The sequence below is a fragment of the Vigna umbellata genome, chromosome 4 (genome assembly GCF_029865625.1).
Source record: "Vigna umbellata cultivar VRB3 chromosome 4, Vumbellata_1.0, whole genome shotgun sequence".
Classification (NCBI taxonomy): domain Eukaryota; kingdom Viridiplantae; phylum Streptophyta; class Magnoliopsida; order Fabales; family Fabaceae; genus Vigna; species Vigna umbellata.
In genome coordinates, this window is record NC_142168.1 from 65,898,929 (window position 1) to 65,912,019 (window position 13,091).

The window sequence follows — 13,091 nt, forward strand, 5'->3', positions numbered from 1 at the left end:
AAAATATGTGTACATGAAGAAAACATCATTTATGTACATGTATAAATGCATAGATATCAACTAAGGATAATAAAATAAAATAGTAAATTAGCTAAATCAGACCTTTCTTTTCAATAAATATTAGTCTATAATGTATTGGTTATTCTTTTGGGAAATTTGAAGTCCTCTCTTTCTCTCATTTATTTTCATTTGTTAATTATTCATCTTATAATTTTACTAATAGATACTTATGATTTTAATGATAATAAATAAGGTAATTTACTATATTAAAAGTTAATTAGTGTAATAAATAACTCAAATTTTAAAATTGGATGTTCATACTAAAGTTTTAAATGAAGTTTGAAGAAGAGTTTATAAAAGTATTAGATAAATGATATTAGATTAAGACGAATTTAAATTCAATAGACCACAATATATACTTCTTTCAATATGCAAAGTAAGTATGATCATATCGAGAGTTGACTCGATTTCCCTAAGAAAATTCTAAAGCACAGATAAGAAAGACACTAACACAAAGGACAAAGTTAAAACATTCAAATAAAATAGGGTCCAATTTAAAGTGTATATAAAAGAAAATTTCTTCATGCATATGTGTGTATATATATACACGTCCAATTTTTAGTCCCTCAAAGCGTTTTTTAATTTAGTCACTCTTTCAAACTTTGCTTCATTTTCATTCTTTTCCTTATAATAAAACTGTAATATTTAGTCCTCAAAATGTAACAACGTTAAATTTTGATTGAGCTGACTAACGGTATGCCACATTATACACTTATAAACTCTCACTCTCTCCACAACCACCACCACCTCCTCTTCTTTTTATCTTTCGTCACCAATGACGTCAGCATCTCCGATGGCAAGATCAATCCTTTCTTCCCTCCCTCCGTCGTCAAACCTCCTCTCTCCTCCTCCCACCAGAAAAAGTGTCATGACGTCGCGCTCTCCTTTCTCCTTTATTTTGTTTTCCCCAGCTCCAGTTTCCTCACTTTCAGATAATTCAAACGGAGATGAAATATCTATCAGGCGATCTTTTATATTTTGGATTACTATGGTATATTGCTTGTTAGTGGAAATCCATTTTTTCCAGAAGGAGAAGCTTTAACACTGAAATCGGAAGTCAGCAACCTTCAGATGGGACCTAACTTCAAGATTGCGTGAGGCAGGAGAAACTACTTTAACTCTACCAACCCATTGGGTCATTGGATGTATAAAAGAACATATGGATGTAAAAGGGCTTTTAATTATTTGTTATATCAACCATTGAGACTTCATATTAGAATTTGAAGTAAGGATTGGCATAGTATTGTGGCGTTTTGTCATGAGAAGTTTTCTGGAGTTTATTATTATAAATATGAAATAATTTCTTGATTAATCTCGTTTTATTATTATTATATATTATATTGTAACAAAACAATCTTATGAAGCATCAGATGGAAACAAATAGCCAATGGGCAGTTGAAAATGAATCTCAAGCATAATTGTTCACTTCATAAATGGAAGAATAAAAGAAAGTTTACATGATTGAATGATAAAGTTAATTGAGAGAAAAGTAGTAGAAAATAAAGAGACTTGTATTAGGTGGCTGAAGATGGAAGTAATTTATATGTAAAATCCCAAAAAACCTACATTAAAAAACCATTCTCTTTATTAAGGAGAAATCAATCAATAATGTGCAAGTCACGTTCTACAAGGCCAAAATACATTATACACTGTAACTTAGCTGAAGTCATAGCTTGAGAAATGAGAACATTATTTCTTATGTCTCCGCTGAAGTGAATGGCAGGGGGCTATAAATTAATCTTCTATATAGATAGCAATTTCTGAGACAATGACTAGAAACCCAGAAAAACTAGTTAGCTTCATGAGAGAAGTGATCTAAAAAAGCAATTTCATGAAATGCATGTTTGAAGCTTCCTCTATACAACTTTCAGAAAAAAAAAATATGGAAATGCAATAACAAGTTTCTCCACTCTCCCGTTTACTCTAAAAATGTGTCGTAATCCTAATTGTAACGCCCCAAATTTTAGGGTGTCATAGGTCATTACAAAAATCGATAATTTTCAAAACTCTCTTATAATGATGTGCAAACATATTTTCAAAAACCTCAGCATTTAAACTTACATCACATAATAGTTCCAAAATACTTGTCCAATTGCATTATTTAAATAGAACCAAAATAACGAAGGAAATAAAATAACTTCAATTACATTGTCTTAAAAACTCAATTGCAATAGCTTTAAATAAAAATTCCAAGTTTGTCCCTCGTCATCTCACAAATTTATCATGCTTTATCTTCCTCTATAGCATCATTTGCTCCCGTAAACATCACACATTATTGATGACAAATTTCTGAACACCGAAAACGGCGCCACAAACTTGTAACCTTAGCAAGTGTGACCGAATCATATCAAGTAATAAACTTGGTAAGACCAAGTATCGTTCTCCCAAAGGACTCACGGCCTAGTTAGTTATATGACTTCTTGATTATTTAAGACTTGTGAAAATAAACAAATTCTTGACGTTTCAAATGCAAAAGACAAAAAGTAAACATGTATGCATGAGTTTTGATCAATGGAAAGAAGAACACAAACACTTGGAACGAATTATATGGATGAGTATGTTGTTGGGATAATCAATTTCATCTTATCCACTCTCATATATTTAGGAATTCATCATTCTTTTCATCAATGTTAATGCCACTCTCTAATTTACCTTAAACCCGATGTCTCGGCGAAGAAAGCCTAATCATAATCACTAGTTTACAATGTCTTATCTCCCTAGCAATTAATCATGCATTATAGTGAACGGAAGCTTAACGACAACCAACCATCATATTCCTATGTCTAGGTTTATACTATTGTTGGGAGAGTTTCCTCGGATCTAGATTTTATCGTATGTGTCCATATCAATAAAACCAATAATCATGTCATCGAATGAGTTAAACAATGCATGCTTTGAGCAAAGAGGAAAAACCCTAACTAATGATGAAAGAAAGCATGTATCATAAATATGATGTTTAAACACAAAGTTCCATATATGAGAGCTTCAAAAGATTTCATGGATTCCCCAACAACAATACAAAGTTTAGTTCACCATATCATGGTGTAGATGAACAATAATGAAAGGGAAGAGATAGAAAAACCCTAGAAAGAGAAGAGGAGAGTCGTCACCATCTCCAATTCTACCCCCAAGGGGTGAAAAGTGTGTTTTGCGTCTTCTCCAGCCAAAGATACAAACCCTAGGACGTCCTAAAGCTTATATACTATTCTAAAAATTACAAAAAAGTAGGCCCAAGCCCAAAATAATGGCGCTCAGCGGTAAAACACCGCTCAACGGTAAAACACCGCTCAGCGATAAGTGCGTGTGTTGAATTCTTCCCCTCAGTTGCACTTTCACCCCTCAGCGGTGCCAACGAGTGTTAAGTAATACCGCTCAACGGTAAAATGATGCTGAGCGGTACTTGCGACTTCTCTTCTTTTGCACTTTTTGAGTTCTTTTCTGATTTCCATCTCTATCCTTCTTCACTTCTTTCATCAAATTCACCTTAAAACCTGCATAAAACACTGAAATCAAGCATAAACCTGTCCAACTCTCTTATTTCCAAAAATATAAGCAAAAACATGATTCCAAGCTAGTTTATAAGTGTTAAAGGTTGCTTTTAGTATCAATTTTAAGCATGAAAATAACAGTTTTTCAACTATTATCAATTATACGATCATCGCATTCACATGCACAAACTCAAACATGTATGCGGTAAGCTACTGATAAAACAATCATAATAATAAGATATAAACACATTGCATATATCAATCATAACAACCACCCCATACCCAATAGTAATAACAATAGGATCCCTAAACCTCTAACACAACAATCAATCACGATAAATTACTAAATCCTCTAACCCCGATCATCGATCTTCGATCATCACATATCTAGACCACAGTATATCCATTCACCAGCACCTATGTTGTCTACACCACATAATCCCATTATTATCAATATAGCATTCCTTAGAGCATCATTGTCATTACGATCACACATGTATCTCCATCATGACACATCCTATCATGATCACCACCATCATGACTATCCTAGTCATGAACAACCATGAGCATCTCCAAACCATAAACACTAGTGGAAAGAGTTAGTTTCACTCATGTACCCTACCTCACTAACTGTAGATTCCCCATACATTACATTCAAGTAGTCTCGCAATCCAGCAAGAAACGTGTAATCTTGCCACACAAGGAAGGCTCAATACCTGAATAACCCTTTTAGTGCACACAAGGCAAACGGAAACACCTATCTGTAGATAACTCCAGGATTTACTAGGTACAACAAGTAGACTTTATCCTTCACTTTCATGCTCATCAATCACATACTTAGATACATCTCAATACTCATTCATACTCCAATTCACGATTATCTCAATGAAAATTACCCAAAAACATCACTCAAGAAGGGATAATCGATTATCATAAGTGATAATCGATTATTCCCGCAACCAAACTCAATATCGACGCGCAATAATCGAAAATCAATTATCTGCAAAACAAAACATATCCTGGACATAATTCAAGTATGCAAATACACATGCAACAACCCTAAAACACGAGGAAACTCCCCTAAAATATCATTCATGCATTCAACTATCACATACCCTTGTAAACATACTCAAACACATACGTCATGTTGAGATTGTTGATAGGGGAAGCATAGTTTTACCTGAACCCACAATCTTAGTGATAATTGTGTTTTTGATGATGACAACACATAATTAATAATAACACATGTATGTAATGTGTTATTATTACTGTGTTATACATGTCTTATGTTTTATATTACTATGTTATATCTATTAAAAGCATATATGTGAACATTATTGTGTTAATTACTGCATACCACTATGATTGATATGTGTTTTTATCTGTGGATGCATAACATAAGCTTTTGGAAATGAAAAATCACAACCACTATGGTTGAATTTTAAAGTGTGGCAAAACAACAGTTTTAAGTCGATTACATTATTGATGAAATCGATTAAAACTCGTGGGTTTGCACAAATACTTTTCAAGGGTGTTGTGAGATATTTTGAGAAGCAAAGTTTTCAAAAGTGTGCTAAGTGTTTTCACTTAATTGATTGCATGCAACATGTATTCAACTAAGTTTGTTGTTGATTTGAAAACTTTTTAAATGCTTGAAACAACTGTAACAACAATCATATTTTTAAATGTGTTGACCAAACATTTATGACAAATCGATTATATTAAATGCGTATTCAATTAATGCATTTGACTGCTATTATTCTGTTACAACTGTTAAATATATTCGACTACGTTAATAGCTAAATCGATTAAAATGTGTCTAATGTATGTAATACTATAAATTGACGCTGGTTTGAATTCTGTAAGAACTTTTGTGAATTAACACTTTCATATCTTTCAGAAAACGCTGTGTGATCTTACATAGGAAAGAAAAGCTCCAAGAACCAAAGATTGACCGTGGTGATCAAAGACTTGAAGGTTTCTTGTGAAGCAAGGCTTACTGGGTTTGAATGTCTGATCTATCTATACAAAGAGGTGTACACTGCATGATCAGAAAATCTGCAATCGTGAAGATTGGTTGGTGTTCCCTATTGTGATTACAGGAAGAAGAACTGTGTTCTTGACTTTGTGGGTGGCTCAACGGTTTTGACAGCAGAAGAGGGTGTTCTTGCTGCGTGTCTGTATTGTTTACTGCCTATATTGTTTACTGCCTATATTTAGATTAGTGGGTTAGAGAAGTGTTTTACATTTTGACGTGAGGTCGTTGTAAAAACCTAATCTTTATAGTGCATTGGCTTCCAACTCAGGTTGATTGGAAGGACACTGGATGTAGGCTTGGCCGAACCAGTATAAAAAGCAGTGTTTGAATTCTCTCTTCCCTATCTCTACATATCTCTACATATAATCGATTAATCTGTCATTGCATTCGATTAAGTGAACTGCTGCATTGCATACTATTTTACTTGCAGTTCAAGAAAAGCGTAAAGACATCCTATTTTACAAAAAAGATTTTGAAAGCTTATATTTTTATGCATCACCAATTCACTCCCCCTCTTGGTGTGAGAAACAAAGCCCTTTTTTTTTCAACAATTGGCACCAGAGCTGGTTTTTACAAAATATTTGAAAAACAAATCGATTACTATTTCTTTTTAATCGATTCGATCTTGTAAAATGGCTTTTACTTCTCAAACTTTTGGTGAAGGTGCATCAACAAATAGACCACCTCTGTTTGCTGGTGAGAATTATGCTTTTTAGAAAATCAGGATGCATATTTTTTTTTGAATTCGTGGATAAAGGAGTATGGGATGCTACACTCAACGGTCCATATGAACCCACTCAAATTATCAATGGAAAAACTGTTTTGAAAATTTTTTCTGAGTGAACTCAAGATGAGAACCGAGAGCATAGTACAATGTTAAAGCTAGAAATGTAATTGCCTTTGCACTAACTATGGATGAGTTTTTCAGGAATTCCTAATGCAAGACTGCCAAAGAAATGTGGGAAATTCTTGAAGTGACACATGAAGGTACTGACGAGGTGAAACGTGATAGAAAGAACTCTCTTGTGCAAGAATACGAGCTGTTCAGGATGAAGGCTGGTGAGACCATCTATGAGGTGCAGAAAAGATTCACTCATATAGTAAATCACTTCATTGGTCTCGACAAAGTGTTTGACAAGGAAGAGATCAACATCAAAATCCTAAAGAGTCTTAACAGAAGTTGGCAGCCAAAGGTAACTTCTATATCATAATCTAGAGATTTAACTAACATGAATATGACAACCCTTTTTGGCAAGCTTAGGGAGTTTGAATTAGAACTCGGAAGGCTGAGAGAGGAAGAAGAAATTGAAAAAAATATATCAATTGCCCTCAAAGCCACAAGCAAGAAATCCTCTAAGAAGGTAGAATCTGAAGCTGAATCAAATGCAGAAGTATCAGAAAATGAAATCATGAATATGATGGTGAGAAAATTTAATAAATTCATGAAGAATAGAAATTGTGCGACTAACAATGCAAGTTTTTCAAGAGGAGAAAAAAAGAGTTCAAGAAGCAACATTGTGCAATGTTATGAATGCGGAAAGGATGGCTACATAAAGCCTGACTGTCCAAACTTGAAGAATAAGCAGAAAGTAACCACCAAGTATCCTCAGGACAAAAAGAGTAGGCAAAGGAAAGCCTACGTAGCTTGGGAAAACAGTGATGGAGATTCTTCAAGTGATGATTATTGTAGTGTTGGAGAGGATTCAAATTTATGTTTCATGGCAGGCTCTGCACACTCTCATGATGACAATGATAGTGATTTTGAGAATGAACCAATCGAAGCAAGTACCACTTGCTATTGGATGCATTTCAAGAAATACATGCAAAGGCCATGCGACTCCAATACAAGGTGGATCGATTTTCTTCTGAAAGGAAAGATTATGAATATAGAGTTGATAACCTTGTAAAGGATAATGAAAAGCTAGAAAGTGAATTAGAAGCTGCATTACAATGTGCTAAAATAAATGTTAAAACTAAAATAAAGATTGTTGAAAAGAATTGTGATAATTGTCCTGTGCACATAGAAAAAATTGATTACTTAACCAATACTTTAGCTAAATTCACTCAAGGAAAAGAAAATTTAGATTTTGTGTTAAGATCATCTGGAAGAGAAATTAATAGGCAAGGTATTGGCTACAAAGCAAAGAGTAATAGTTTATTGATCTTAGTAAGCCTATTACAAATGCTTGTTTTTACTGCAATACTATTGGCCATAATGTTAGAAATTGCTACTACAGAAATGTTGGGTTCCAAAGGGAAAATATAAGTGGATTCCTAGGGAACAACCCCCTACAACTGACAAGAAAGGACCCAAGTTCATTTGGGTACCAGCTACAAAACCATTAAATTGTTTTTGTAGGTTAATAAGTTGCTGCTGAAGCAAAAAAAATGCTCAAGGATGAACTACAAATGGAACAAATCACAATTTCTTCAGTCTCTGAATGTGGTAACTGGAACAAATCTTTTTCACGCACTCATGCATCATAAGTATTTGTATGAATGATTGTTATATGCATGTTTGATGAGTGTGTTAATTGATTGATCTGTTTGTATGAAAGTCTGATTGCATGATTTTTAATCGATTATGTTATGTATAGAGTCGATTATGTTTGGTGTATGTGTTTCTCTGTTTCTTAGTAATACTTTATCATACACAAAGTCGACTATGGTTTTAATAAAGTCGATTATTTTTTTAATGAGCTAATGCCAAAATTCTGTTTCGCGCCCTTACAAATATTTAATTGGGAAATAGCATGTGTACTGTTGTGTCTCATCGTTTGCTATATGCAAAACCCTAAAATGTTGTGTAAGATTTTCTTTGAATCCTATGAACATGGCATCATTCTCTTCATCAAAATGTGCCAGAAAGGTTCCTCCATCTGCAAGAAATGCAAGTCCTTCAGGATGGATCAGTGACAGTGTTGCTAGAGAAAGATTTATGGGATGGAAAAGAGTCAAAGAAGTTGTTCCGCACAAATCACTCGAGCTATCTCTATTCAGAAGTGAAGGATTTATATTTCCAGAAAAACTCGATCATCAGGGTTTATCTACTTTTGTTCAGATGAAGGGTGACTACTATCCAGAATTAGTTTGTGTGTTCTATAACAATCTCAAAGTTGTCAACAATTATATCCATTCACGTGTAAAAGGTGTGGACATTATAATCAATAATGATACATGGCTACAGATTGTTGGACTCAAAGACGAAGGGTGCATGTCACACTTACCATATTCTCTACATAACATATGGATTTCAAAAAGACAAATGTATAAGGACTGCATGAGGTATCCTGGAAGATACAGGAAAGAAAAAGGATTTCTACACAGAGGATTGGATAGGGAAGAAAAGATGATTGTATGCATCCTTGATTGGATACTGTTATAGGGAAGATTTCATTATGACAAGTTATCATCCGAAGATCTGTATTTGTTGAATGCAATACAGTTTAGAATACCAACAAACTGGGTAGTAGTATTTAAGAAACATATTATTGATATTGGTGTAAATGACTGGATAAACATGTCCTATGGTGTGTTCATCAGTAAAATTTTGGCACTCAGCCAAGTAGTTCTTACTGGTGAGACAAAAGTCATATGTAACAGAACTAATAAAATTGGAAAGGCAATACTAACATGTATTGGTTTGAAGAAAACGCCCTTGGGATGGGTATTAAGTGGCGAACAAACTCAAACCAAGGACAAAGATGAAGTGTTTGATTCTAATAATGAACCGGTTTCCTTCTCTCCCAAATATGAGTTAGAGATATTTGTGGTAAACAAATTTGAGAAAATTTCTAAGAGGGCTAGCAAGATGAAGAAATCTTTTATGTGTATGGTGAAGAAAATGGAAGAAATTATCAAAATTACGTGGATAGTTGTACATCAACAGAGGAATCAATGGATGAGAATGATGTATCCAATGAAGAGGATTCCATGAAAATGTCTAAATTAGAAAAGAGAACTGTATAAAAAGCAGTGTTTGAATTCTCTCTTCCCTATCTCTGCATATAATCGATTAATCTGTCAATACATTTGATTAAGTGAACTGTTGCATTGCATACTATTTTACTTGTGGTTCAAGAAAAGCGTAAAGGCATCCTATTTTGCAAAAAAGATTTTGAAAGCTTATATTTTTACGCATCACCAATTCAACCCCCCTTCCCTGCCCTCTTGGTACGAGAAACAAAGCCCTTCTATTTTAACACATCACAACACTTGAATCATCCAAATTCAATCATTATACATATTATAACCCAAACAACACAATTATAATGCATATGATTATTACCACACCTTTACACGTACATTGCATGGAAAACCCCCAAGTCTCATTACTTTATTCTCGCTTAGCATCAAACCCTCCATTGGGATAACCTAACAACCATACATACATTCATTCATAGGGAAAACCCAACACAAATATTACATAAACCCTATGCCCATGCATACATAAACCCTTCCCAACAAGAGCAACATAAAACCATAATCATAATCACATAACATGTATCAACAAGGATTATTAATCAAAATAATCAAGAACACATATAACATACAATAATTAACAAACAAAGGTAGACTTCCCCATACCTTAATCAATCCTAGGACTTTGTCTACACTCTAAAACACCAGCAATCTCTAAGGTTTTTGCAATTCTTCCTCTTCTCTCACAAAATTACCTCTCTCTCTTTCTCTCTCTCTCTTTCTAAATAGGTTAGAATGTGCAATCTGACCCACATGTAAATTACCTCCTCTTCTCTAAGGTTTTTTATTTGTGGGTTTTTTTATTCTGGTATCCGGCGGGTAGCAGGACAGGTACGGGTACACACTATTCGTGACCGACCCGACCCATTGTCATCCCTAGACATGATAGACTCGAGAGAGGATGGGGAAAAACCTTGAGATTCAATTAAAGCTATTTTGTTTTACAAGTTAAAACAATACAATTGGATTATTTCATTCATTATTTTATTACTTGAAATAATGTAATTGGATAATTTTTTTTATGTACATTCTGCGCTATGATAAATTTTGATTTTTTTCTGATTTTTAATAACTCGTGACATCTCAAAAATAGAGATGTTATAATGGTTTTTATATTTGGTGATCGTATGATTGTTGTTATAAATAAATAATGTTGCAGATAATAGTTTAGATACATAATAATAAACAACTTAGAGATTGCTTCTTTTATTTCATATCTATTTTGAATAAATTTTAACTATTGATTATTTTAAAAGTTTTCTTATTATTTGAAATATATTTTATTGAATAGAAGATTTATACGATGAACATTTTAATTTATTTGATGAAAAAAATAAATACGTCGCGTGATTTTCTTTTTCCAAATTTTTTTAATAAATTATGTATAGATGTTATATGTTAAAATGTCTAAGTTGCACATTATCACATGAGATAAAATTCAATATTGGTGAAATAAGACTAAATACATTAATTTTGAAAATAAAAAAACCAAACAGAATCAAAATTTTTTAGTAAAAACCAATTATAATTGAGTAACCACACAAAAACACACACACATATATATATATATATATATATATATATATATATATATATATATATATATATATACATATATATACATATACATATATATACATATACATATATATACATATACATATACATATATATATATACATATACATATATACATATACATATATATACATATACATATATATACATATACATATATATATACATATATATACATATATCTATATATATACATATACATATATATACATATATATATATATATATATATTCCGTCATTTCCAATTATATTAAATTTTGTCTCGCACCAAACTACTTAAACATTTGATTTAAAATTATCAATATTACTTTTTTCATAATGTTTATTAAACTTTCTAAATTACTCAAATCTTCTTATAAAGAAAACCTTCTAAAAAGAAAACATTCGAAATTATTTATTATTTAGTGTGTAACTATCATTATGTAAATTTTGTTTTCCTACAAAAATATAAAAGAATGAAGTGTCTCCTTTTTGTAATTTATATAGTGTAGCCTTTTAAATATTCAAACAAGTTCACTAAGACGTATGTATCTTTTATAATTTTTTACAATGTTGTAGTGTCAAAATACATTTTAATTTATTAGAGATAACTATAAAGAAAACTGAGAATAAAAATGAAAAATTAACCAAACAAAAAATTATTGGTTAAAATACTATTTTTTTGTTAAAAAAAATTAATTTTTTGTATTTTAAATAATTTAAAACCTTTTTAAATATAAGATTGCAATTATAAAATATCTAAAAAAATTTAGTAAAAAAATATTCGCCTAAAATATTACTATAAAATAAAACTAACATTTTTTTCAATGTTGGTAAATTATAGAAAAAATAAAATCGAATTATTTTCGTATTTGTATAAAATGAATGGAGTGACCTTATTCCACAATCCCTAATACAGACATTTTCAAAATTCAAATTTGAAAAGAGCTCTAGAGAGAGAAGAGAGAATGGCGTCGACCGGAAACATGAAGGGTTTTTACCGACAGAGGAAAACCACCGCTACGAAGAAATCTTCCAAAAAATCTCCGATCCCCACCGTGATCCAAACGCCGGCTACCTCCTCCGGCGGTAGAAACCAGGACCTCCAATGTCCATTCTAATTCCTAGGGTTTCTTTTCTATTTTTTTTTTCCTATTCAAACACATTTATCTCTTTCTATGATTAAAAGGTAAAATTTTGTATGCAGCTGAATGCAATGAGAGTGAGGTGGTGTTGCGGCAATTCGATTTGAACATGGCTTATGGGCCCTGCCTCGGGATAGCGCGGCTTGCACGGTGGGAGCGTGCTCAGAGACTCGGTTTGAACCCTCCCCAGGAAATCGAGAGTCTCCTGAAGAGTGGGAAAGTTCAGATGGAGTCATTGTGGGGTGGTCGCATTTAGGTTCCCTTTTCTGTAGAAAGAAAAAAAATAAAATGAAATCCAATAGCGTATTTGTGTATTTAGGTTTTGCTCCGGAAAATCAGCTTCTGGCTGTGTTCCTTGTTATGTGACTCTAAACTAAACATTACGACTGCGAAATGTTGATGTTTTCTTGCTTCCTGTTGTCATCTATGAAATCATGTCTTTTTCTCTGTTATCTGGCTAATGGCTGTTGAAATTCCCGTGAATGTGATTGTTTATAAATTGGTGTCTGTCTCTCTTCGCTGTCATATTTGGCTTAGTTTAACTCAATTAATGTTACTACAAGTTTTGATATTATGTTTGATTTCGTCTAAAACTAATTGGATCGCAAGTGAAAGTTGTCCCTCAGATGTTTGCATAACGGTTTAAACAGTGAAACAGGTGAATTGGCATTAGATAAATGAAAAATATCAATTGGGTGTGTATACAATCGGTGTGTGAATGTATCTAACATGAAGTTGTTGTCACCTAACATATGTGTTTTTGTGTAAGTTTTGTGCAAAATCGAAAGCATGAAAGGCCTAAGAGAAAGTATGTAGCACAG

The 13,091-nt window shown here is 32.7% G+C and overlaps 1 protein-coding gene across 2 annotated transcripts; it reads left to right on the forward strand.

Annotated features, from left to right (window-relative positions):
* Nucleotides 1-12,029: 12,029 nt before the first annotated feature.
* LOC148200982 (uncharacterized) lies at nt 12,030-12,722 on the forward strand. Of its 2 annotated transcripts, none has more exons than XM_088114256.1 (2): nt 12,030-12,235; nt 12,333-12,722. In XM_088114256.1, the coding sequence occupies exons 1-2, from the start codon at nt 12,094-12,096 to the stop codon at nt 12,524-12,526; spliced, it is 336 nt and encodes a 111-aa protein (XP_087970382.1). In that variant the 5' UTR covers nt 12,030-12,093; the 3' UTR covers nt 12,527-12,722. The 2 variants fall into 2 exon arrangements, with proteins under 2 accessions (XP_087970382.1, XP_047172295.1); XM_047316339.2 differs by having other exon boundaries at nt 12,030-12,214.
* Nucleotides 12,723-13,091: the final 369 nt, after the last annotated feature.

Bases quoted from the DNA above. Each gene is read 5' to 3' on its own strand.
- LOC148200982 (XM_088114256.1), top strand. From the start codon at position 12,094: ATGGCGTCGACCGGAAACATGAAGGGTTTTTACCGACAGAGGAAAACC. The intron at 12,236-12,332 runs GTCCATTCTAAT...TTTTGTATGCAG, and splicing joins TAGAAACCAGGACCTCCAAT to CTGAATGCAATGAGAGTGAG.